Genomic DNA, 27,130 nt, shown 5'->3' with positions numbered 1-27,130 from the left:
ACAGTTGTAACAAGACAGAAACACTCAGAACTCAGAACACAGAACTAAGGACACAGAACTCAGAAGACAGGACCAAGAGAGACAGAGCCTAGGCACAGAACCTACACAGAACGTTCTCTAGGGACAGAAGAACTTCGCTGGCGAGAGCATGCCGGAGGATCCTGGACAGGGACTGGCCTCGGAGCCTGGAGGCAAAGCCTAGTGAGAGAGCATGGCAGGGGATCCTGGACTGAACCTGACTGCGGAGATTGGCAGGAGAGCCTGACTAGAACCTTGTGACTGAACCTGGCTGGAGATCTGAAGCAGAGCCTCTCTGGAGATCGAGACCAGAACTTGGCTGGAGATCCTGGCTAGGCTACTGATCAACTGAACGCTGTCTCCGTGTCATTCCTTCTTCGCCGACTCCGTCTACACCTTTGGGGACCCCTGGACCTGCTGGGGCTGGACCCCGGCACAGAAAGAGTGGGCAAGGGAGAGTGTAGGGGGGTGGGGGGGGGCCCTAAAGGACAATCATTTCTTCATTGTTTCCCACTACCAGTTTACCGCACATCACTATCTACTTTGAGCGACTTCGTAGAAAGGACAGCAGACACCAGCTTTCTTTGTGGGAAAACTCCCTGTCAGTTCAACCTTGCATATAATCCAAAACCATCATGCTTAGATCTCCCATTCATGCCAGGCCATTGTCTGTCTTTCTCCTTGATAAAGTTTTTCCCTCTTTCTGCAAGTCTCCACTCTTTATCCAAACATATGACACAGGAAAGACGTTATACTCCATATTTGTTTGGGCACCTCTGTGTCCTTGGAGGATATTCTGAGATCATGTTCCATCATGAATGGTTTATTTTCCCCCCAGATCCCCTTTTAGTGTCAGAAGCAGACTGTCCCTTAATCTTTGGGGGATTAAAATAGATTTTCCTTCTCCTTATGTGTGAAGTGAACTGTGACCACTTGGCCTAGATGGCTTTGTTCCCAGCCAACAAGAAAAGAGGAATTTGATGAGGTAAAGGCATTTGGGCTGGTTTTCAAGAATCCAGTGAAAAGTTTTAAGATTTGTGTGTTCTCAGATGCAGTCACATACCATCAAAGATAAAAAAAATAAAAAATAATAAAAAAAAAAGAAAGAAAAGGACGACAAGGAAGGTGAGAAAAGAGAAAGAGAAGAAAGGAAGGGGAAGGGAAGGGAAGGGAAGGGAAGGGAAGGGAAGGGAAGGGAAGGGAAGGGAAGGGAAGGGAAGGGAAGGGAAGGGAAGGGAAGGGAAGGGAAGGGAAGGGGAAAAGAACTCCTTTTATATCAGAAAATGTTGACATTTTAAAAACAATGTATTTTGCCCTAGCTGGTTTGGCTCAGTGGATAGAGCATCTGCCTGTGAACTGAAGGGTCCCAGGTCCCAGTATGATTCTGGTCAAGGGCACATGACTGGGTTGCAGGCTTGATCCCTATAGTAGGGGGCATGCAGGAAGCAGTCAATCAATTATTCTCTCTCATCATTGATGTGTCTATCTCTCTCTTCCTCTCCCTTAATCTCTGAAATCAATAAAAATATATTTATAAATAAATTAATTAAATAATTAAATTTAAAAAAAAACAATGTATTTTTTCCGCCGGTGCTGACCATCCAAATCAGGACCTATAAAAGTCAGCCTGGAGTCACGTTTCCGCAATGTCTCTGCTTCAATAATATGCTAAAGTAGTTATAAATCCTTTGTCTGAAACAGGGGAAGGAAAGACAAATTTTTCATCCAGGCGACTTGGATAAGATAGGGAGCCAAATACCATAATGTCTTCATAACCCCTTCAACAAGATTACTTAAGAGACTGGTTTTCACTGCCAAAGCAAAGTAGAGAGCTAAAGCAGTTTGCTGCATAAATTAGATGAAGTTGGCCCAATGTCATTTTAAAAAATTGAGAATTTGGGGAGTTGGGGAAGTAGACTGTCTTTGCCTGGGGAGTAGCCTCAGTCTTCTGCTCCATTTATCACTGGATATCAAGTTCCTTTAAAAACTAAAATAAGCAGGTAGGGATAGCCTCTTGATATTTCTATTTTATTGTTCTACAAAATTAACCTTGAGTATTAACTATGTGCTAGAGACTTTATATATCATCTCATTTAATTCTCATGACACATCCTCAGAGAAAAAAATAACCCTTATTTTTATTTGAGGAAACAATCCAGGAAAGATTTACGAAACTACTCCAGATAATAGTGGTTAGCAAGAGGAAAAAAAAAAAAAGGATTTGAACTCAATTCTATCTCTCTCTCTCATACACACGCACCATTTTGTATTGTATGCATCAAAAAGGAAGCACATAAAAACTGCTGGGGCCTTGGCCGGTTTGGCTCAGTGGATAGAGCGTTGGCCTGCGGACTCAAGGGTCCCAGGTTCGATTCCAGTCAAGGGCATGTACCTTGGTTGCAGGCACATCCCCAGTAGGGGGGGTGTGCAGCAGGCAGCTGATCGATGTTTCTCTCTCATCGATGTTTCTAACTCTCTATCCCTTTCTTTCCTCTCTGTAAAAAATCAATAAAATATATTTTTTTAAAAAACAGCTGGGAAATCCATGTGTGACACAATATAATGAATGTACTTTTACAATGGTTATGGGCAAGGAATCTGTTATGCAAGTTGTCATGAAATCATGTCATTTATTCAGCCTATACTTCCATGAAAAATATTCCCATTTCACTCTGTTTCATAGATGTACAAAATGCAATGTAGGTGACTTGGCTTAGGATGTCACTAGTCAAATGAGAGCTCAGACCAAAAGTACCTACGCTTTCGGCTCTCTGGCCTTGTTTAAAATATGTTATGGCTTATCATTATAAAAGACAACCCTGCCCTAGCAGTTCGGCTCAGTGGATAGAGCGTGGGCCTTTGGACCAAAGGGTCCCAGGATCACTTCCAGTCAAGGGCAGGCTCCTCCACACCCAGGCCCTGGCCGAGCTCCTGCAGGAGGCAACCAATCGGTGTGTTCTCTCACATCGATGCTTCTCTCTGTCTTTCCCTCTCTCTTTCACTCTCTCTAAAAATCAGTGGAAAAATATCCTCGGGTGAGGGTTAACAAAAAAATAAAAATAAAAATATAAGCCAACCCCCCCTCCATCGTGGATATTCTACATAGATATCATAGATCATAGTTTTTGTTGACTATTTTGTTGACTGACCAGCAAATTTTGCTTAAAGCCAAGGAAGGGAGCTTCATCAGTGTATTGTAATAGTTACGGGAGTGAACTTAAGGGTCCAACAGACTGGATGTGAATTCCCACTCTACCTCTTAATGGTCATGCGCCCAGGACAAGTTCTTTAATATCTCAAGCATCCCTTTCCTCACTTGAAAAGTGGGGATAATAAAAGTATCTACCTCGCCCGTTTACTGTGACGATAAGTGAACACATGCAAACGCCTTGTTCGTGATTCCTGACCTATTTTAGTTATCAGTAGAGGCACACTCTGACAAAAGAAATCATATCAAGCTTTTTAAAATTTGGCCAGTGCTCACACCTTAAAGCTACGCAGAGTATTAAAATTATTCCTCCAGAAACCATAATCTCTAAGGAATGGTATGCCTGGGGGAGAGACAAAATTACAGAGTTGAAAGTGAGGTTTATTTTTATATTCATTTCTTTCAGAAAATTCAACACATAAACCACCAATACAAAGTGCTAGTCGTAAAACAATGTCTCACAAAGTTATTATTTGAATCTGATATATACTGGTCAGCAATTTTTCTGTTTCCACTTTTGCTCTGTTGAATAACTAGTCACTATCCTGTGTCTAAAATTATTATATAATCAGAGATCAATATGTATAGCTTCTCCCTCCAAAAGTGGATAACAATGACTGTGTTCCTTCTATAATTTAATAATAATAATTTTGTTGGGCTTTAGTTATTGAACAAACTTACAGAGAATATAATATACTTAACATTATTACATCCTGTAAGCATAAATTATGGGAGGAATGAATTGAGAAGAGGAACTAAATGAATAAAAAATAATGTTAAGTGGCCTTTTGTACTGCTTTCACCCAAGCAAAAAAATAAATAAATAAATTTTCAAGGATGAAACAAAGAACATTAGCGCCACCTGGAGGCAGGAGTCTATTTGAAATGTAAGCTATGAATTGGAGAATGTTATTAGGACTGAAATGAGCTGCAGAGATGGTCTAGCCCTGTATAAGTGGTAGGTAGCACACATGTGGCTACTGAGTATTTGAAATGTGGTTAGTCCAAATGGAAATGTGTGGCAAGTGTAAAACATACCAGATTTCAAAGGCCTAATATGAAAAAAAATAATGTAAAACATCTTATTCATAATTTTTACATTGACGACGTATTCAAATAATATTTTTATTATGAGGTTACATAAAATATATTATCACAATTATTCTTAACTTTTTATCTTGATCTTTTCAATGTGGCTTTTGGAAATTTAAAATTACATATGCAGCTCATATTATCTTCCTATTGGGCAATGCTGATCTCGCCCTTGTCCGTCACAATGAGGGCCATGGACCAGCAGCATGGGTTGCATTCACCACCTGAGAGCCTGTTAGAAATGCAGAATCTCAGGCCCATCTCCAACCTGCTGGATAGGAATCTGCATTTTAACAAAATCCCCAGGTGACTGACATGTATATTGAGTTTGAGATTTGCTGTGTAATCCAACCGCCTCATTTAACAAACGAATTAACTGAGGCGCAGGGTGGTAACCCGGCTTGTTCATGGTCATCTGGTTGGTTGCCCTAAAGCCTGATTCCCCAGTGGTCTTGAGACTTCCACATACCCCGCCCTCTACTGCAGACCCTTCCATCTCGCAGAGTACAAATAAAACAGACTGCTGCTTCACTAGCAAGGAAATAAAACATATTACTGTAAACAGGTAAGAAAGTCGTGTCCTCAGGGGTACTTATCACAGAATTCTAGGGTATTCCTTAGCACTTGTGCCACCAAGTTACTCCACAAGAATGGAGAAAACCCGTGCTTTCTAAACTATTCCTACAAATAACCTCCTTGGGTGGCAGGGTTTGATTCCTGGAATCAATAATGTGTCAGTTGCTGAGTCAGTAAAAACAATTTAGAGACTGATTCCTTTAGGATAAGTAAGAAGGTGACAGAAGGAATTTCAGTTTTGTAACTCAGCTCCTTGTGGGTGGGTCTGAGTCATTCTTTGAATGTCCAGCTCCTCACGATCCGTTTAGCACATGGAAGGCTTTGAATAAGTGTGTTGAATGCACAGATTAGTTTCCATAGATTAGGTCCTGAACCTCAGGAAATGTTCCCTCCTTTACATTGTGTGGTAACAATGTAAAGAAATTCAGGAAAACACTTAAGTATTTAACGCTAGCTAAAATTAGCACTGCTTTTAGGTTAAAATTTCTTTGGAATTCAGCACATTATTAAGAAAAATTTCAAATAGATACTAATTTTGCTCATGAAAATAAAATCCATCACATAGAAAGAGGAGGTTCCAGGTAAATTAATATCGACAAGTAATTCCAAGGAGTAGAGGTTGTTAAAATAGTTTCACTCATTTTTGTAAAGATTTTTACTAAGACAGATTAATCAAGTCTAATCAATTTCCAGTACACTGTACATATGGCCCAAATGTTTTCTCTCATAAAAGATCTCTTTTTTGTGTGCCAACTGAAAAATGTAGATTTAACGTAGGAAATGAATTTCTGTGTTATATGAATTGAATATACTAAGTAGACTAGGAAGCGCATTATTGGAATTATTTTTTCAAATGATGTAAGTCATATAGGAAGGAAAGTTTAACTCCCACTCTCTTCCTTTCAATTGTCCTATTTCCTCATGTTTTATCCATTACTCATTTCAGGTTTTGTTATTAACCTAAATAAAATAATAGGACATCAATCCTGCTTGTCATATGTAATAATGAACAATGACTGTTGCACATAATTATTAGAATGGTAAATAATAAAAATAATAGGCCAGAATATTAACTTATATATCATTAATTTGGCAATGACATTATGGACTGCCTTACAACATTTCTTCTACTGATATCTTAAGTAGATATGGAATGACTCATTCATTCATTCAACATTTGTTGAGCACCTATATGCCAGGCACTGACAAAGCTACTAGAAAAACGATAACCAATAAACCAATTCCTGCCCTCCTGGCGCATTTATTCTCATGGAAGAAGCAAACAATAAACACATAAATGATGAAATATATGGTACATCCGGTTCTTTTTTTAAAAATATATTTTATTGATTTTTTACAGAGAGGAGGGGAGAGGGATAGAGAGTTAGAAACATCGATGAGAGAGAAACATCGATCAGCTGCCTCCAGCACACTCCCCACTGGGGATGTGCCCACAACCAAGGTACATGCCCTTGATCAGAATCGAACCTGGGACCCTTCAGTACGTAGGCCGATGCTCTATCCACTAAGCCAAACCAGTTAGGGCGGTACATCCGGTACTGATGAGGGATGTGGAGAATATTAAGGAAGGAAATGCAAAGGAAGGCAAGACGATTTTATATAGGGTGGTCTCTCTTCATTTTGAGTGGGAACCTGGACAAAAGCAAGGGAGGAGGCCATGCAGATATCTGGGAGAGGGCTGCCTGGTTGAATGGAACCAAAGTACACAGGCCCTAAGGCAGGGGCATGCTTAGCAGCTTGAAGAACAACACAAGAGGCCAGTGTGCATGTGGGAAGAGGAGTGAACACAGGCAAGAGCAGGAGATGAAGTCAGAGAGGTAGAGGGGCCAGACCAGACAGGACCATGTACAACTTCGAATGTGCCTTTCAGTACAAGGAAAAGCCACTAGAGGGTCTAGCAGAGACGTGACATGATCTGACTTCTCCTTTAGAAGGAATCACTCTACAAGGTAGCTGCTGTGTTGGAAACAGACCATAGGGACCAAGGCAGAAGCAGGAGTTAGAAAGTTATTATAATAATCAAGGCAGGAAATGGTGACTTGGACCAGGATGATAGGTTGGAGATAATGAAATGCTATCAAATTTAGATTTATTTTGAAGGTAAAAGTAGCAGGATTTGCAGGTGGATTAGAAGTAGTGTCTGGGAAGACTTCGAGTTTTTTGAGCAATGGAGATATCAGTTCCTGGTGAAACTGAGACATGAGTTGATTTGGTTGAAGGGGGGAGCAAGAGAGGAAAGACCTGAGATTTCTTTTAGAGATGAATTTAAGATGGTTTTAAAATATTCATTCTTGAAAAAGTAGACAGAATAGGACAGAGTTCAAGGGAAAGGTTGAGGTTGGCATCCTTATCTCAGTCCTTGAGACAAGAGACCACATGAGTGGAAATGGAGCCAGAAGGAGTTCAGGACAAGACTTGGAGTACACAACACTGAAAGCAGCTGATTGTGGTTTAACTGTTCAGATGCTTAGCATTGTCATCCCCCAACCAAAAAGTTAGTTCCCTGAGGCCATCCAGCCCAGTCTATGTAGTCCTCATTATACACTTTGCCTATAGTGGGTGTTCAGTAAATATTTGGTAAATTAGTGAGTAGAGACATTACTTAGTGCCAAGCAATGTTTGGAGGGATTACCAAGGTAAAGAAAAAGTATGGAATGGCCATATCTGGCATCTTTTCCAGGCCCCATCACTCCTCCCTGTGAGAGAGAGAATGACTCACGTGCTTGTTGAATTTGGGAAACAAAACTGAGCCTGGGAGGCTCAGCAGATTCTGGGCTCTAGCTTTTTCCAGAGGATAGGTCTGACGTTCTAACTAAGATTGCCATTTGGGCACTAGGAGAGGAAGAGAGGAGTATAAATTATCCCCCTTCAAATCTCAATGTGTTGTTATATGGTCTTTTATGACTGCTTTCTTTTACTTGTACTGTTTTCAAGGTTCATCCATATTGCAGCATGCATTAGTCCTTCATTCCCTCTTATGGCCAAATATTTTCCATTTTGAGGATATACCACATTTTGGTTTTAGACATTTGAATTGTATCCACTTTTAGCTATTATGAATAACTAGAGTCCCGGTGCATGAAATTTGTGCATGGGGGTGGGGGGCGGCGTGAGGGGGTGTCCCTCAGCCCAGTCTGCTCCCTCTCCAATCTGGGACCCTCTCACAATCTGGGACTGCTGGCTCCCAACCACGCCTGCCTGCCAGCCTGATTGCCCCTAACCGCTTTGACCTGCCAGCCTGATCACCCCCTAACCACTTCCCTGCCAGCCTGATTGACACCTAACTGCTCCCCTGCCAGCCCGATCACTCCCAACTGCCCTCCCCTGACTGCCCGCCCATTAACCCCTAACAACCCTCCCCTGCTGGCCTGATCCCCCACAACTACCCTTCCCTGCAAGCCATCTTCTGGCTGTGGGCATGGCCATCTTTGAGGGTGGGGCAGTCAATTAGCATATACCCTCTTTATTAGATAGGATGCTGCTATGAACATCCATGGTCAAGCTTGTCTATAGACATATGTGGTTCTATACCTGAGAGTGAAATTATTAAATGGTACCAGTAGGTTTAGCTTTTTGAGAAAATTCCTGTTCTTCAAGATGGATGCTCCGTTTTATATTCCAACCAGAGATATGTGAAGGTTCTGATTTTCCCACATTTGTCATTGCCTATATCCACCCTACTGGCTGTGAAGTTGTAACTCATTGAAATATAGATTTTCACTTTTCAGATGGATAATGTTTAAGACTTTCTCACGTGCCTATTGACCATTTGTATAGTTTTCTTTATTCCTTCCACACAGACTGGCTTGGCTCCTATTTTAATTGTACTGGATCGTTTCTATTTCTTCCATTGAAAATAAAGCCGCGATGAAGACTTGCAGGCACGTGGTCTAGTTAGTTTCGCTTATTTGAATCATCTTCTGGCGCTGCATTTGGGCATCCCTGAGTCAGATGAGACAAATCCCAGGATCCCGCGCGGCGCAGGGCCCTTTTGCCTGTCAGGCAAGTCCCGGGAGGGTCAAAGCGCGTCCCCGCCTCGCACCGCGTCACCGAAGTCCCGCCCGCCCGCCCGAGACCTGCGCGCGGCGCGCCAGGGGCCGGTCCGCGCCCGCGGGAGGCGGGGGGCCCTGGGAGCGCGGAAGCGGCCAGGCCATGGCTCCCTGGGCTGGGGCGGCGCTCTGGATGCTGAACCCCCTACGCGTTGTGTGGCTCGCACTGGCCGCCGCTTTCCTGCTGACCCTGCTGCTGCAGCTCGTGCCGCCTCGCTGGCTCCCCAGCTGCGCGCTCTTCCAGGACCTGATCCGCTATGGGAAAACCAAATGTGGCGCGCCACCGCGCCCGGCCATCTGCCGGAGCTTTGATGTCCCCAAGAGGTAACGGCGCCCCGGGCCTGAGTGCGGGTGGCCGCGGCGGGATCCCGGGGCGCCCACACAGGCAGGGGGCAGCAGAGGCGGGCGCGGCGCAGCCGGCAGGGGGCAGCAGAGGCGGGCGCGGGGCGGCGCGGCCCAGGCACGGCGGCCCGGGCTGGTTCTCCCAGGCGGCACGGTCGGCGGGTCTCCCAGCTCGCGCGCGTCCGCTTCGGGGCCCAGGGGGCGAAAGGTCCCGAGTGTCCGCCGACACCGGAGAGCCGAGCCGCGTACACTATCAGGGGCGCAGGAACGTGAACCGGTGACGCACCACACGGAGTCCCTCCCTTGGGAGAAGTGGCAACGCTTCTGAATTTAGGCCTGGTCACCAGGAGGCAAATAAAGTCTCCTTTTTCTCCAAAATTCCGCCTTTCCTCTCCCCTGCACTCACTCGCAGCGGTTCTCAACCTGTGGGTCGCGACCCCTTTGGCGGTCGAAAGACCCTTTCACAGGGGTCGCCTAAGACCATCCTGCATATCAGATATTTGCATTACGATTCATAACAGTAGCAACATTATAGTTATGAAGTAGCAACGAAAATAATTTTATGGTTGGGTCATAACATGAGGAACTGTATTTAAAGGGCCAGAAGGTTGAGAACCACTGCTAGGGGCTTGCAGTCCACTTGAGGTGCCCAGAACTCACCAGAAATGAAGGCAGGCCCGCCCTTTGCGCCTCTGTTTCCATTTTTTCCCCTGCCCTCGACCCCAGTAGCCTGGAGGAAGGGCGAGATGCTGGTCCCCACGCTTGGCGCCACCTCCTTCGGCTGCACTGACCCTCCTGACCCGCACCTGGGCAGGTGCCCCTGGAGACAACTGTCTATGATGGTACCTGTTAGGCAAACCTGATCCCGAAGCTCCATTTGAATTTTAATAGATTTCCTAACCAAAATCAATGAAAGATTACAGTGTTGGGACTTAAATAGAATTCTTTCAGAAATTGTAAAAGTTATAGTTTGATTTCTTTGGTTTGGGGTTTGTTTTTCTTTTTACTTTGAATTCAGAACATAGCTGGTAAGAGTCAGCCAAACATTTCTAGGTGGTAGAGATATAGGAGTTTTTTATATTCCATTAGAAATATTGGAGACCTCAAAACATTATTTTCATCACTGCAAGGATACTGTAGTTATTTCCCACCAGATCTTGTTATTTGTTACATTAGTTAAGAAACACAATTATTAATATATCAAAGACTTGTTTTTTAGTAGTGGTGGTACCTATATTTCCGTACATTTGGTTTCCTTTGTAATCCCCACATATTTTATGCTTGTCATAACATTTTGAAAGGGGGCCTATAGCCTTCATCATACTGCCAAAGGAGTCAGTTCGTGGAAGAAAAATGTTGAGAACCCCTGCTCTAGACTCTACACTTTCCATGCGTTTAAATTTGTCTTGTTTGTAACCATATCCCTGATTCAATGCCTGACAAATAATAAGGTCCTTGATCAATATCTTGTGAAAGATTTTTTTTAAAAAGGTTTTAGGTTGAGTCAGATTATTAGTTAACTTGGGTGCTTGCTCTGAGAGAGACTCTAGATGAGAGAGGTATCTTCTCTTTCATTCATTTTTAACTAGTATTTATAGAGAACTACTGTATGCCAGGAGCTATTTTAGGCTCCTTGGAGCTTTTGTTCTTGTAAGACATACAGTAAATATATAAACAAATCTTGTAAAACAAGCAAAATAATTTCAGGAGTTAATAAGTGCTGCAGAGGAACCCAGCAGGGTTACTTGATCCAGAGCTGGACTGGTGGGGTGGCAGCGACAAAGCTGAAAGAATGATCCGAGGGGTGGGGCAGGAGATGAGTTCACTGCTCAACAGAGCCTTACTGGCCTCCGTGGCGATTAGCCTTTATTCCGAGTGTATGTACGGAAAGCCATTTATGGCTTTAGGGTGAGGAAGGGAGCATGGCATTATGTGATTTATGTTTGTTTTTTTCTTAATCCCTTCACCTTGCTCACCCAGTCCCCTAAACACCCTCCCCTCTCACAGCTGTCAGTCTGTTCTATGTCTCTATGAGTCTGTTTCTATTTTGTTAGTTTATTTTGTTCATTAGATTCCACATATGAGTGGAATCATATGGTACTGTGCTTGTCTTTCTCCGACTGGCTTATTTCACTAGCATAATGCTCTCCAAGTCCATCCATGCTGTCGCAAAAGGTTAAAATTTCCTCCTTTTTTACTGCCGGGTAGTAAATATCCCGTCGTGTAAATGTGCCACAGTTGTTTTTTTTTATCCAGTCATCTACTGATGGAAACTTGGGCTGCTTCCATATCTTGTTTATTGTAAATAACACTGCTATGTACATCGGGGTACATTTATTCTTTTGAATTAGTGTTTCCAGTTTCTTCAGACATATTCCCAGAAGTGATTTATGTTTTGAAAGGATGACTAGCTGTTGTGTGGAAAAGACTGCGTAAGAGGTTATTATGGGGTCCAGTCAAGAGGTGATATATGGATTGGAGTGTTAGCATAATAGCACCTGCTTATCCTGTAGGTGGAGATGACATTAAAGCACTTAGCCCAGGGCCAGGGCCTTAGTCAGAGGAACATTCGTTTCCTTTCTTAGTCAATCCCTTAACCCCACTCTGGGCCTGGCATCAGTGCTGGCAGTCAGCAAATATGTATTAAATCAGATCATGTCTTCTTGTCCAAAACCACTCAGTGGCTTCCAGCTCACAGGAAGAGCCCAAGACCCTTGTCCCCACCACCTCACTGACCTTGTTTCTTGTAGTTTATTCTCTCCTCACCCCGCCCCACCCACCCACCATGTGGCTCCAGTCCTGTTTTATGGGCCTCTTTGCTAGTCCTCTCTCTACCTCAGGGCCTTTGCACTGCCTGTTTGCTCTAACTGGGAAGCATTGCCCCCAACTAGCGACATGGTTTATGCTCTCACTTCCTATAATCCTGCTCAAATACCTTTTCAATGAGGTGTGCCCTGCCCATCGTGTTTAAAAGTATATTCTATCATCCTAGCATCCCAGCATCCCTTCTTCTCTTCTCGGCTTTACTCTGTTCAGTAATCATTACCGCCTACTGACATGCTGTAAAACTTACTTTGTGTGGGAGTATAAGCTCCATAGAGGAAGGAATTGTTGTCTCCTGTGTTCATTGTTGTATCCCCAGAGCCTAGAGCAGTCCCTGGCTTATAATAAGCACGAAAATATGTGCTAAATCAAAGGAGTGCTTGCTCAGTGTTAAGCCCTGGGTTACCATAAGGATCATCTTATCCATGTTCCCAAGGGCTAGGAAAACAGTGCTTCAGTTAAGCAAAGTGCCAAGGGAGGAAAAAGAGGCTAGAGCTGGGTCATTTACTAGTAAAAAAAAAAAAAAAAAAAAAAAAGCAAGAGATATAACCTTATCAAAAGTAGAACATGTTTTCTCTAGAGGGAAATCAGGCAAGCAAAACAAGCACTAGAATGTACAAAATGCAGGAGTAGGAAAAACAGGCTGCCTGTGCATCAGGAACACCATGGCATAAGTAGGGCACAGCAAGATGTGGCTTAGCAGCTTATACCAACATGCTCGAGTGATTTGGTTGGCGTTAGACGAGGTATAGGTGGGTATGTGTAATGCAGGGCCAGGAAAGCAGGCTCAGGCTGGTCTGAACTGCACGAATAGGAGTACTGCAGTGTGACTACCTTCAGGCCTCAGGGCTGGGTCTGAGCAAACCCTGCCACTCACTGTGTGACTGTGGGTAAGGACCTTAACCTTCCCGAGCCGGAGTTTTCTCATCGGCCACATCAACTGTATAGGATTGCTGTGAAGATGAAGTGAAATCATCTTAACTGGTCTCCCCCAGACTAGACTATTCTCTGCCTGGTTTCCAGAGGGATGTTCTTTTGTTTTGTTTTCTAAACGTAAAGAACCGTGAAATGAATGAATAGTGCTCTTTCTTATTGTGGTAAAATGTACATGACATAGTATTTACCGTTTTAATCCTTTTTGAGTGTATGCCTTAGTGGCTTTAAGTACATTCACATGTTTGTGCAACCATCACCACTATCAGCTTCCAGAACTTTCCTGTCAGCCAGAGGGATTTTTAAAAACATAAGTTATTACTTCAGGTCACTCTACTTCAGGTCACCCCTCCCCCCACCACACACACTTAATAAAAGTCAAGGTCCTTACAAGACCCTGTAGCATGTGTGCTCTCCCCCGCACCATCTAGCCCTCTCCACACAGCTGTCCTTCACTGCTCCTCCGGGCCTTGGTGGTTGTCATTTCCTCTGCCTGGAAAGTTCTTCCCCCTCAAATGCACAAGGGTTACTCATTCTAGCCAAATGCCACCTTGAGAGAGGCCATCCCTGACCATCTGTCCAGGGTGACCTCCCCTCTGTGCCATCACCCAGCATTACCTGGATGTCCACAGGCTCTTTTGTGGACTGACCACTGCAAGGTAAACTTCATCAAGGCAGGGACCTGGTCTGATCACTCCCTGCTGAGTGCCCAGCTCCAGCAACGGTACCTGGCATGCTTTAAGTGCTCAGTAAATATTTGTGAAAAAATGAAATAGGTAAAGCTGCTCCTCGAGAGCAGACCCCTCCCCTTCTGTGGGAGCCTGCAGAGCAAGTTGCTGCTGCCATCTGCTCTGCTCCTGCCTCAGACCAGACCTGGGCTCACTTCTAGGAAGTGTGTCTTTTGTTTTGTTTTAATTTTTAGAGAGAAAGAGGAAGAGAGATAAAGAGAGGGAAATATGGATGTACTGTTCCACTCATTTATGCATTCATTGGTTGCTTCTTTTATGTGCCCTGATTAGAGATTGAACCTGCAACCTTGATGTATTAGGACGACGACTAGGAAGTGCATCTTAAGGAAAACGCTGGAAGGCAACCAAAGGCCAGTGGCCTGCAGGGTGGAGGGGGTTGTGAAATTAACACTGATGCATGAGCATTTGAAGAAACTAAGCTCGTGAGCCTGGAGAAGATCAGAATGAGGAACTGGACGGCTCAGAGAGGGCAGGTCCAGTGATAGAGCGTCTGTGACAGTAGTTGGGAGAATTAAGAGGGTTACTGTGGAATGATCGGATTAGGTCATTGTTAGGCAGACGGGGTTGTGGGCATGGTCTGGGTGCACTGAGTTCTGGTGCACAGAATCTTCTGGATCATCTGTGGAAGAGGAGTCCCTGGGTTTATATTTAATCCTCCTGACTCCAGGTCATCTTACTTTGTCACAGTCTAATGAGACAAGAGGGAAGGGGGCTTACTATATACATGATCACTGAAGACCAGGGAAGGCCAAATGACCTCCAGGCACCTTGCAAAGTCAGAATGATTCTGAATTGGTTTGGATGGAGAAAAATAGTAAGTGGACCAACAAAGAAACCGTTAGGCCCTTGTGCCGTATTAGGTGATTTCATTTCAGCAAACCAACATCATCTTTCACATCAAATTAACATTGGTAATTGTAATTTTTATTGGTTTTGTGGTTTTATTTGTATTTCATTTGTAACTGTTGATTGCAAAATAAGCATTGTAATTAGATGAGAGCTGTAACCCTCAGGAGTTGATACCGAGTTGTATGAGTTAATATTTGTCATCTAAGTAATTTAGGTCAACACAGTCTAGAAAACTGAATCGGAAGACCTCTAAGGTTTCTTAACAGCCCTGAGCGCGTAATTGTGTAAATCTTGTGTAACAGTCGTATGGCTATTGCAGTAACACTGCTCCAGATTTAGAAATCTCACAGATTTGGCTTGCATTTAGCACAATCCAGGAACTAGTTTGGAACTTGAGCCCAATCCAGTTACCCAGAGGAAAGAGAGCTTACTAACTGAACCTCAGTCTAAGTTTAACAGCGTCAATCATATTCTTGTTAACCTCAGGAGGCCTCTTTTTCTTCTGAGTTCACCGGTCCCATCATTTGAAAGGAAGTTTTGAAATCTGAACACCTGTAGGGTTCAGGTTCTGTTAAAAAGAGTAACTAGACCAGTGATGGAGAACCTATGACACCCGTGTCAGAGGTGACACGCGAACTCATTTTTTTGGTTGATTTTTCTTTGTTAAATGGCATTTAAATATATAAAATAAATATCAAAAATATAAATCTTTGTTTTACTATGGTTGCAAATATCAAAAAATTTCTATATGTGACACGGCACCAGAGTTAAGTTAGGGTTTTTCAAAATGCTGACACACCGAGCTCAAAAGGTTCGCCATCACTGAACTAGACTCTGAGGATGGGGGGAGAGAAGAGAAGGACACTAAAAAATAGCCTTGCCAATGGACAAAGACACTGGGGCGGTGGGGGCTTGCCTGGGGTGGGAATGGCTGCGGGGGGGGGGGGGTCAATTGGGGAAAAAGGAGACATGTAAAACTTTAGACAATAAAATAATAATAATAATAATAATAATAATAATAATAGTCTTTCTGTGTAATAAAGGGGCTCTATCCCGACAATTGCCTAACTTGTTTTCCCTTTGCAGGTACTTTTCTCACTTCTATGTCATCTCAGTGCTGTGGAATGGCTTCCTGCTTTGGTGCCTTACTCAATGCCTGTTCCTGGGAGCGCCTTTTCCAGACTGGCTGTACACTCTACTCAGAATTCTTGGGGCTGTGCAATTCCGTGGTAATCACAACCATTGCATCCTGTTCCTACCTTTCCTGCCTGCAGGAAGCTGTTCTTGGTATTTCGTAGCCACTGTGAGCAAAAAGAGTTCTGCCTCGTCATACCCATCCCCGTGGGGATGCCCCCAAGTCTTTCACTGAGATCTTGGCAGAGCTGAGAGTTAGCTCTTCATCCCCGACTCCACAGCAGTTGCTGGGTGGTGTACGGACTGGCTGCTCTCCCTCTGATACTGTTTGTACTGTTGGTAAATTTACATAGACGTCTTTAGACTTAGGAGAAAAGCTTTTAGGATTCCCTTGTGTTTGCCTTGAAACATTTATACCGTCCAACCAAAACCGTGTCTCAGAACTCCAGAAACGTGCTGGAAAATTACTTTTTGATCACTGGTTACAACTGTTATAGCATAAGGCTTTGGTTTCCTGATAAAATTGACTGTAAAGACATTGACCAAATGATTACAAAACAGACATTACATTTGCCTCAGATAAAGAACAATTTTAAAAGAAAGAGCTGAAGGTGAAAACAAAGTGGACTCAGTGCATGTCAGGCGGGGAGAGGGGCAGAAGTAGAAACATTGTTCTGGTGCTGGCTCTGCTCAGCAGCCAAGCCACTGGCTCCCCAGGAACAATCCCTTTCTGTGTGACCAGAGGAACCTGTTGCAAAAGATGACGGTCAGAAGGAAAAGCACATGCAGTTCCTGTTTGGGAGGGGAGGGCACCTCACTGACTCCCACTTCACACATTCAAACTCATCTCTTTATTTTGTTTTTGTTTTTCTGAAGATATTTTTAAAATATATTTTTATTGATTTTAGAGAGGAAGGGAGAGGGAGAGAGAGATAGAAACATCAATGATGAGAGAGAATCATTGATTGGCTGCCTCCTACAAGCCCCCAACTGGGGATCAAGCCCTCAACCTGGACATGTGCTCTGACCTGGAATCAAACTGTGACCTCTTGGTTCTTAGGTTGACACTCAACCACTGAGCCCCGCCGGCTGGGTTTATGTCATTTTTAAAACCGGCATTTCTTCTGACTTCTTATGGGGTAGAGGAGTGAAAGGCAGGTAGGAAGGTAGATCTCGGGAATTACAGTCTCCTAAAAGTATAATTTCTTTTCTCTTTTTTAACATGGAAAGGAATGCAGAATTCTTCCTGTCTCAGTTCCTGTCCTCCTTTCTGCCTCTGTGGCTGCCTGTCTCTTGTCTCCCCGAACCCCAAGGATCCCCCCAGGTGGGGCTGCTCAGAGGTCTCCCCGGAACTCTTCCTGTCTTCATTATTATTAGTGCCCGGGACCCGAGACCCTGTTGGTGAGCACAGGCCCCTTCACAGTGAGGGCCACGCCATCTCAAAGCTTTCACAGGGTGAAGCTGAGCCAGGAGACCTGAGTTTGTCCAGCTCTGTCACTAGCTCACTGTAACCTTGAGCCAAATATGTTGACTTCACATGGCCCACTCCCCACTGCTAAGAAAAGGAGGGGGCGTTAGACTGGATGATTTCTAGGCCCTTTCCTAGCTCTACTTTTGTTTACTACTATGTGCAACCGTAGGAATGTACAGTACTGGCCTAACTCCGAAGAGAGACATCTGAATGTGTTGCTTTCTGAATCGCAGGGGGTGAGTTGGCGCTGTCTGCATTCTTAGTACTGGTGTTTCTGTGGCTGCACAGCTTGCGGAGACTCTTCGAGTGCCTCTATGTCAGTGTCTTTTCCAACGCTGTGATTCACATCGCGCAGTACTGCTTTGGACTCGTCTACTACGTCCTGGTCGGCCTAACTGTGCTGAGCCAAGTGCCGATGGACGGCAGGAATGGTGAGTGGTCCCTGGGCACTGTTACCTGAGTCACCGGGGACCGTGGAAGTTGGAGAGCAGGAGGCCAGGAGGCCAGGAGGCCTGCCCAATCCTTAACGTCTTCAGTAAAGACGGTAAAGGGCGAAGTATTCAGGAGGGTCAGAAGAAATGGGACGTGAGGCTTCCCTCAGTGGGGGTGAGGCAGTGATCTCACGTGGAGTAAGTCTGGAGACAGAGGAGGAGTGTGGTCCAGAGATGAACAGGGAGCAGGATCACCCACAAACAGGAGAAAGGGTCAGCAAAGACAGTGGCTTCCCAGAGCCGCAGCCTTCCTGTTTGTGTGGGAAGGTGAGGGGTGAGGCGGGGGAAGGGGAAGTTGTGGCAGGATTTGACCATAGAAAACCAGAGGAGGAGCGGGCGGCCCGACTCGGGGTGGATGCTTGTGATGTGAAGAGGGAGCAGGGAGCCATTTCTTTGCCGTTTAGGTCTTGGGACTGTGCCACTGCACACAGCTTTCTGTCAGCGAGGCGGCCGTGGGGCGAGGACAGCGGAGTACTGTGGTAAATCAGAACTGCGTCTTAACAAGTCTGACCTCTCACTAACCAGGAAGAGGGAACCAGAATCATGACTTTTGTTTGTGAGGAGGAAATGAAGTGGGTTTTATTTTGTGGGGAGGAGGTGAATGTCTAGCATATATGACTGTCGTTTTTGTGAAAACAATACGTGCTTACTGTAAGGAATCAAGTTGTTTGTGGTGACTGAAATGAATCTTTAGGACTGAGGTTAACTTCACCTTGCAGCCCAGGCACTGTCGGGTAGATCGCTCACGACTGTTGTCTCTCAGTCCAAGGCTTCATACATTCATCCTGCTAAACTGAGACCAAGTCAGCCGTGGGCAAACTACGGCCCGCGGGCCGGATCCAGCCCGTTTGAAATGAATAAAACTAAAAAAAAAAAGACCGTACCCTTTTATGTAATGATGTTTACTTTGAATTTATATTAGTTCACACAAACACTCCATCCATGCTTTTGTTCCGGCCCTCCGGTCCAGTTTAAGAACCCATTGTGGCCCTCGAGTCAAAAAGTTTGCCCACCCCTGAGACATTTCCAACCCTCAGCGAGGGAGTTTTCTCCTCAGGTTTGATTTCGGTATCAGCGTGCCCCTCTCTCTTGCTGTACAACTCAGGCCTCCATGGCATGAGGAATGGTTTTCAAGTACATGTTATTGATGCTGTTTCTCAATTCATGAATTATTTATCTGCTTCAGCTACTCAGCTAGCATCTCTCCACCTAAGTGTTCTGAACCGAAGTATGTTCTTCCTCCCTGAGCTTTCTGCTGTGATATTCTTGTGCAGTGCAGTCCAGTATCAAGGCTTGCGCTGTCATTCCTGGGTGTACAGTATGGGTTTTCCACCCCAAGGAACTTGCCTAAGGACTTTGGTAACGTGCCAGCTTTCAGTTGCTTCGTTCCCATTGGCAGCACCTGTCTCTTCTGGAGTTTTCTCTGGTGGCCGGGCCCCACCTTCTGCCCTCACTCCTGTGTAACTAATGAAGAGAAGGCAGCCGTGGCACCCACAACAAGCTTTCCTGATACTCCCTTCTGCAGCTGTCTTTTGTTTCATCTATTTGTCCTTCATATGGGACAATATGGGGAGAACTGATTTCAGGAATTCATTGAGAGAGAATACACTGGGGCATTTCTCAGCTGTGGGGTCCAATAGAAATGGGCTTGGGGTTAGATGGACCTGAATCTGAGCCTGGCTTATTTAACTTCTCTTAGCCCCGAACCTTCATCTGAAATCAGGGATATTTACAGATTTCAGAGGATTGGTGTGAAAGTGAAAAGAAAGAATATCTCTCAACTACCCAGATCTCCATACCTCCTTGTCTTCAAGTCTAGAGACTCTCCCCCATCACTGATCACACAGTTCTATTTTCTTTTCTTCAGAGTACTATCTCTACCTGAAATTACCTGGGCTATTGATTTGTTTACTCGATTCTAGTGGCAGCTGCCACTTGACTGTGAATGTATGAGGACTGGGATCTTGCCTGATGTGTTCACTATTTTATGCCTCACATCCACAACAGTTCCAAGCTCAGTCAACACCATTAAGTAACAAATAAATGAATGATTAAATGCTACACAGATAAGATGCACAGTAAATATGAGCCTTCCACCTGCTTCCCCTTTCCTGCATGATAATTCCAGCTTACTCTTACAAATCTTTTTTCCCTCCCAGGTAGTTTCTCAGCATTTAGAGTAGGTGACTGGGTAGTGATGTGAATTCCCAGACATTTGCTTCAACATTTAATTCTATAGTGACTTGTTCTGAAAGCCCTTTTGATTAAAAACTGAATTTTTCATATTTTGCTTACTTTTTACTTATAAAAAATAACTTTTTAGTTATATGGCTAAGCCTAGTGAATATTAAGAGACTCTAAGTAGATTGTTTATATAGAACCAGGTTTAAAAGAAATCAACACAGGTAGACTTTGGTGGACTTTCCTTAGTCATTAGCTGTCATCTTGAAGTCCTACTTCTAGGTACCCACATGGAATAGCATGATCCTTGCTTCTCTTACCTGAATCAGCTTTGTAGCGGGCTCCCTCTTGGCTCCAGAGCCTCAGGCTGGTTGGTCCCTGTTATCAATGGACAACTTTGTTTCTTGAGCCAAGTCCCCGACCACCCCGACTGCTTCCTGCTAATCATAGGGAAGTCCTTAATTTGTTTTTCTGATGCCAGTACTTAAGAGCTCTACATTCTTCTCTTCTTCCACATAGCTGGAGAAGAGAGGAGATAATACTCTGAGTACCTCTTTTCCTAAAACGAAATCTCTCTGACTAGGTTCTGTCTAATCAGAAAGGGATACTGTTTTGTTTTCCATCTTGGAGTTGACTTTTCTCCTCTTTGTGGGAAGCCCCCACCCTTGGCCTTCACTTGCAGTAGTTTTCTTGATTGACGGGAGCCCATCAAGTCAGCATTCTGCCTTCAGGGTCTCCCTAACAATGGCTTAGGATAGTAGCTCAGGGAGAGGTTTCAGAAAGTGTTTTTCTGACAGTAGAATATAAGAAAGAAGGCATAAATCCAGGCTTGGAAATTAGCAAGGTTGTCGCACCACACGAGAATACATCACAAGAGTAGGAGATAGAGCTGAACTCTGTGCTTAAAGCATTTGAAGAAGGAACAAGAGAATGTATCGTTGTGGAATTTTCTGCCAGGTGCCGTTGAAGCTGCCCCTGGCTGAGGAACAAGTCTGCTTTGGTGTTCTTCCTCCTCTACTTGGGAAATTCTATCAGCATAGTTTTATAGCCATGAGGAACAGAATAAGTGGATGAGTGTGTTCTGCTGACTGTGTGATTTTTCAGTTCCCCGAGCCTCTGAAATTTTGCAGCATTGGCTAATAACACAATTCTTATTTCTGCAGTCTATGTGGTAGGGAAAAATCTCTTGATGCAAACTCGGTGGTTCCATATCCTCGGTATGATGATGTTCATCTGGTCGTCGGTCCATCAGTATAAGTGCCACGTCATTCTCGGCAATCTCAGGAAAAATAAAGCAGGTAAGACATCTTTCCGAGCCGCTGCATGTGGATTTTAATACTCAGAAGTTAATTGTCCATGTACTTTCATCCTTTTCCTTCCTGCCCTAATTAGGTGACTAATGGATCAAATATTCATTTTTGGTAAGATGTCTCTCTGGGTCTTGATCTTCCCGTCTGTGAAATGAGAGCATTAGACTGAGAGTTCTCTCTGGCCCCACTAGTCCTGGTATTTATGATTCTACTAGAGGCCTGGTGCATGAAATTCGTGCACAGGGGTGGGGGGGGGGGGTGTCCCTCAGCCCGGCCAGCACCCTCTCGCAATCTGGGACCACTGGCTCCTAACTGCTTGCCTGCCCGCCTCATCGCCCCTAACTGCTCTCCTGCCTGATCACCCTTAACCACTCTGCCTGCCTGCCTGATGCCCCTTACTGCTCACCTGCCTGCCTGATCACTCCTAACTGCTTGCCTGCCTGCCTGATCATCGCTAACTGCTCACCTGCCTGCCTGATTGCCCTTAACCACTCGCCTGCCTGCCTGATCGCCCCTAACCACTTGCCTGCCTCATTTCCCCTAACCACTCACCTGCCTGCCTCATCACCCCTAACTGCTTGCCTGCCTCATCACCCCTAACTGCTTGCCTGCCTCATCACCCTTAACCACTCTGCCTGCCTGCCTCATGCCCCTAACCACTCACCTGCCTGCCTGATCACCCCTAACCGCTTCTGCCTCGGCCCCTGCCGTGGCCCATGGCTTTGTCCAGAAGGACGTCCAGAATGATGTCTGGATGGTTGTTCGGCTGTCCGGTCTAATTAGCATATTATGATTTTATTATTATAGATTCTGTACCCACCATTTAGGGCCTGCACTGCATATATGTGTCTGACCAGTATGTGAGCACTAGTATGACCATGCTGAGTTAGTATCATCCCAGCCAAAACTCTTGACTTTTTTACTAGTTTTAAAACTTGTGTTAACTTATCACAGGTAGAGTTTTTATTAGGCTTTTTGAAATATTAAAAATGGAAGAGTATTATTCAGCGTTTATTGAGTGCTTATTTTGTGCCAGGCCCTACTTGGTTTTACATATAGCTTCACAAATGCTCACTTGAGGTGGGTACAGTCTTATCTCCATTTTACAGATGAGGAAACTGAGGCACAGAGAGGTTAAGCAACTTATCTAAAGTCCCCATGGCCATCACCTTGGGACTCCATAACATAACTTGGTGGCTAGTGGTAACAGCCAGTAGGTGTAAAGCCTGGGTTTGGACTTGTGCAGTCTCACTCTGGAGTCTGAGCCCTTTTTTTTTTTTAATGTTTATGTCATTACAGTGAAACTAAATTTTAAGAGACACCGCATGCCAGTTTTTATATATCATTAGTTTGTTATAAAAGAGACACAGAAGTTATTTACGTGATGAAATATTTCAGAACGTCAGTGAAATGGGCAGCTTCACACGATACCATTTCAAGTGATTTATTTCAGTCTGTGTACCTTCCAAGAATGTCACCACCTCTAAATAAAAAATAATCCTTGTTGTTTAGAACTACCTTGGTGCCTCCCCATTCTGGAAGAACTTTGTCTCCAACTTTGACACAAACTGGTCGAGTCTCTCCATCCTTTCTTTTGGAGCCTGATCCAACAGCCACTACTGCTGTTTGCATTGTTTTTCCTTGAGATTTTTCTGGAAGCATAATGCCTCCTTTGGTTACAGTTTCTGCAGCACTCCTTTCAGCTAATACTGGGTCAGAGCGGGGAAGAAACTTTCTGAATGCCTGTCCTGCCATGACTCCTGCTGCAGCAGTTCATACTCTGTGCAGGGCCCCAAGGAGACACCTACAGTCCGGCCTGCTGGACACTGAACTTGGGTAAAGGCTGCCCAGGGTGCATGCCCTCCTCCCCGTGAGAGAAAGAAGGCGGCCACAGCTTCGGAGGGCTCTGAACAGGCTACTGACGTGACGACAGGCAGGCAGAAGAGAAGAGGACCTTTCTCTAGGCTGTGTGGAGTCTGAGCTCTTCATTTCCAGCTGGGAGGACTGTTGGCGTAACAGGTCCTCCTGGGCTTATTTATAGTTGATCGTGCGACCTGAGCATGTAGCTCTAATACACAGTAGACTGGCAATGGAAGTGTGGCAGGAGGGTGTTTTGCACGTATGTCTGTCATACTCTTTTCTAATAGGAGTTTTTGTAAATGATTTGGGGTGGCGGGAGGGTGATACGGTAGAACCTTCTTTTCACAGCTTCAGACGTTCAGGAAGTTTTCTTTTTTCATTTCAGGAGTGATCATTCACTGTAACCACCGCATCCCCTTTGGAGACTGGTTTGACTATGTTTCCTCCCCTAACTACTTCGCAGAGCTGATGATCTACGTCTCCATGGCCGTCACCTTGGGATTCCATAACATAACTTGGTGGCTGGTGGTAACATACGTCTTCTTCAGCCAGGCTCTGGCAGCTTTCCTCAGCCACAAGTTTTACAAAAGCAAATTTGCCTCCTACCCGAAGCATAGGAAAGCCTTCCTGCCGTTTCTGTTTTGAGATAACCTCAGTCATGAAGAATGCAGGCCAGGTGGCTGGCTCAATTCCTCAGGACAAGGACGTCTAGAGACCAAAGCGCAGTTTCGGCAGAGCTGTTGGAAACTCTGTGTTTATACCCAGAGTCTTCACTGGATGAGCAAAGCAGTATCCATCAAGAAAATGAAACTTCAAAGCACTGCTTCTGGCAGACCCGGGAGTGCTGAGTTGCTTTACGAAACCAGCCAACTGCTAAAAACTGGATGAGACTCCTCGGGGCTGCTTCAAAGCAAACTAACCCAGAGCGTGCACACAGCTCCAAACATGCACCTACAGCCACAGAGGAAGAGGAGATCATCTGTGGCTTTGTTCGGGACAAATTAACTGGACATCATAATAAGTGATACAGTAAGTGCGCAGCGACTGCTTGTCGCATTTTAATAAAAGCAGAATAGCTTTTGAAAATAACAACAATATACCCTTTCGCACCAAAAGATTCAGGGAATAATGAGTCCATCGTAGTTAATTTATACTTTCACATATTACCACAGATTTCCAGTATGGAATCATCACTAGTCATTTCCACTCCTCTCCCCCTCAAATCATAGCCCAACAGAAAGTCTGAAACCTCCTTTATTGAATACTTTTTGACATCCCTTTCAGGGGAGTACCTTAAAATGAAAGCATCTGAAAATAAAGTATTTTTGTATTCATGCATGAGAAGCCTTGAATGAAATTGAGTTACACTTCGGATTAGATAGTACTGTAGCCTCATTCATATGTAGTTATTCAAATTGGATTAATGTCTGCCTGAGTTCATTTTAACTAATAGAATGAATTGAAGCTATTGAGGATTAAAGTTGACACTTAAAATAGCTTATGTTAAAATACCCACGGTTAAATCAAAGGGAAATAAATGCATTATGTGAAAGAAAAACAAACTTGAAAAATAATTTTTGCTGAGTGATGCAGCAAAAATTTCACATTCATGCAACATAAGATTTACTGGTTTATTGACTGGTTTATTAACTTCATTCTTATTATGTAGATGTAGTATTTTGGTCTACTCAGTACTAAAATTTTGCACTAATATATACCTTGCTAAGGAGGAAAGAACCTAATTAGGAATCAGGCACATATCAAACATAGTCTATGTATTTCCTCCCCTTACTCACCCCTCAAGTAGTAGACCAAAGCTGTTAAACTGAGATTCTTTTTACTAAATTTTAATATATGCATGTCAGAGCATATTCTAAAGTTCTTACAATAATTCGGCTGTAGTATTTTTCCTCCCATCATTCAAATACCACTTCAATGAGTTGCTCAGTCTATTCGAATAAATGACATATTTATTTATTTATCATTTAGATTTGCCATCTTCAGGACCAGGACTCAGGAACCAAACTTTCTACATTGGAAATGTAAAGCATATTGTAGTTTGGCCTTAATGTCCACATCAATGGCATGAATAACTTTTAACAGCAAATTACTTGGGAGGAAATGTATTTTGCTTCAGCATGCCATTTTACACTAGGTCAGACTAGAATTTGGCCAATGTTCTGGAATTTCACTGTACTCTTAACTAAGTAATGAGCATCCCTGTGAAGAACCATTCTCGGGGCCTTGACTAAGCGTCCCCAGTCCTTGCTATCCTTGCTGTCCCTTGCACGCTCTTTCATGCTCCTTACTTTACTTTTCCCTTTCTTGCCCAAACATTGCACTTCTGTGTGAAGATAAAAGAGGAAGTCATGATGTCCTCAGAGGGGCTCAGGACAAAGTAGCATGGTCTTTGACAAAAGCTTAGCCACGGAGAATAATTGAGAATGGTGCGGCACTTGCAAGATCACCGTCAGCACTGCATTTCGTGTCAATGAAAATTGTCCCTGTGCCTAAAGGGAGAGCACCAAAGAGAGTCAGCAAATTCATCACACGGGGAATCCAGAAATCACTTAGGGGTGGGGGCTCTTGATTTTCCTGCAAGCTTAGTTGAACAACCTCATTTCATTCTCTACTACTATTAAATTAGGGGGAAATGATACTGAACTACCTCATAACAGCATTCCCTGGGTTACCTACCGCCTAGAAAAAGTGTGCAGAAAATAGCCTTTGTTAAGTCTCCAAGTTGTAGCTCATCCCCTATGCTAACACTTGATTTCAGCAAGCAGGGATGATTTTATATCCACAAGACTGTTCTGTATTATGTGGGGTTTTTAAAAATTTATCTTTAATTATTGAAAGTATTACAGACGTCCCCTTTTTTCCCATTGACCACCCTCCGCCAGGCCTTCACCACACTATTGTCAGAGTTCATGGATTATGCATATATGCTTATAAATTATTTGGTTAATCTCTCACCCCCGTATTATGTTTATAATTCAATGAGTGGTTGTTGCTAGAATTCATACCAAAGATAAAAGAGCCTTTGCAGAGCCTTGGACGGTTTTCTCAATGGTTAAAGCGTCAGCCTGTGGACCGAGGGGTCTCGAGTTCTTCCTGGTCAAGGGCATATTTCCTGGGTGCATGCAGGAGACAACCAATCAATGTGTCTCTGTCACATCCATGTTTCTCTCTCTCTTCCCCTCCATCCTCCCTTCCACTCTCTCTAGAAATCATTGGAGGAATATCCTCAGGTGAGGATTAAAAATAAAAAAAGAGCCTTTGCAGATATTTTATATGAAGCTTAATAGATAGTCTAAGGATACTATAAACATTTGCATAAAGTACCTGAAAACTCAAGAACCACTGATGTGTAATATAGCTCTAAATGAACTAATATATTAAAGAATACCTTCAAATAGTAAAGGAGCAAGTAGACATTTTTTATACCTCTGTAAGCAATTTCTGCCCAGTCTTTCACATTACTGTTTGTACATTTCATGTCTCAGCTCTGGATTTAGTTTTGCGGTTACCATTACATATGTGTAAATGTCTCAGACATACAAATAGTCCTTTCTCTTCTGATTGTCTTTTATCTTCATTCAACTGTACCTGTCCAGTCTTTTACTGCCTCCCCTTTTATGATTTTAACCTAAATTCTCTTTCTATATTGTGCATTCGTAACCAAATGGCAGTTATTTTTTAAAATATTTTTTTTATTTTTTTATTTTTTAAATATTTTTGTTGATTCTTTTTGAGAGAGAGAGAGGAAGGGAGAGTGAGAGAGAGAAACGTTGATATCAGAGCAAAACATCCATTGGCTGCCTCCTACATACCTACTACCTGCATACCTCCTACCTGCATAACTCCTACCTGCATACCTCCTCCCAGGGATCCAGCCCCCAACTGCGTCATGTGCCCTGATAAAGAATTGAACAGATGACACCCAACCAACTGAGCAACACTGACCAGGGCTATAATTATAGTTATTTTTAATGCATTTCCCCACCTTTAACCTTTATAATT

At 43.9% G+C, this 27,130-nt stretch overlaps 2 protein-coding genes across 3 annotated transcripts; one reads left to right on the top strand and one right to left on the bottom strand.

The window, feature by feature from the left end:
• Positions 1 to 8,979: 8,979 nt before the first annotated feature.
• On the top strand, positions 8,980 to 26,530 carry SRD5A3 (steroid 5 alpha-reductase 3). 2 transcript variants are annotated; one of them, XR_009449335.1, is made up of 6 exons: positions 8,980 to 9,288; positions 15,747 to 15,889; positions 17,499 to 17,696; positions 21,101 to 21,235; positions 23,493 to 24,136; positions 25,097 to 26,530. XR_009449335.1 is itself a non-coding variant. In XM_059670915.1 (5 exons), the coding sequence occupies exons 1-5, from the start codon at positions 9,068 to 9,070 to the stop codon at positions 23,750 to 23,752; spliced, it is 957 nt and encodes a 318-aa protein (XP_059526898.1). In that variant the 5' UTR covers positions 8,980 to 9,067; the 3' UTR covers positions 23,753 to 24,451. The 2 variants fall into 2 exon arrangements, 1 of the variants encoding a protein (XP_059526898.1); XM_059670915.1 differs by lacking the exon at positions 25,097 to 26,530 and having other exon boundaries at positions 23,493 to 24,451.
• Positions 22,666 to 23,002, bottom strand: LOC132218969 (10 kDa heat shock protein, mitochondrial-like). The gene has a single exon (XM_059670931.1). The coding sequence runs from the start codon at positions 23,000 to 23,002 to the stop codon at positions 22,697 to 22,699; it is 306 nt and encodes a 101-aa protein (XP_059526914.1). The 3' UTR covers positions 22,666 to 22,696.
• Positions 26,531 to 27,130: the final 600 nt, after the last annotated feature.

This window comes from Myotis daubentonii, chromosome 1, assembly GCF_963259705.1.
Source record: "Myotis daubentonii chromosome 1, mMyoDau2.1, whole genome shotgun sequence".
Lineage (NCBI taxonomy): Eukaryota > Metazoa > Chordata > Mammalia > Chiroptera > Vespertilionidae > Myotis > Myotis daubentonii.
Note: the sequence above shows the minus strand (reverse complement) of the source record. Positions and strands in the feature narration are given on the sequence as shown.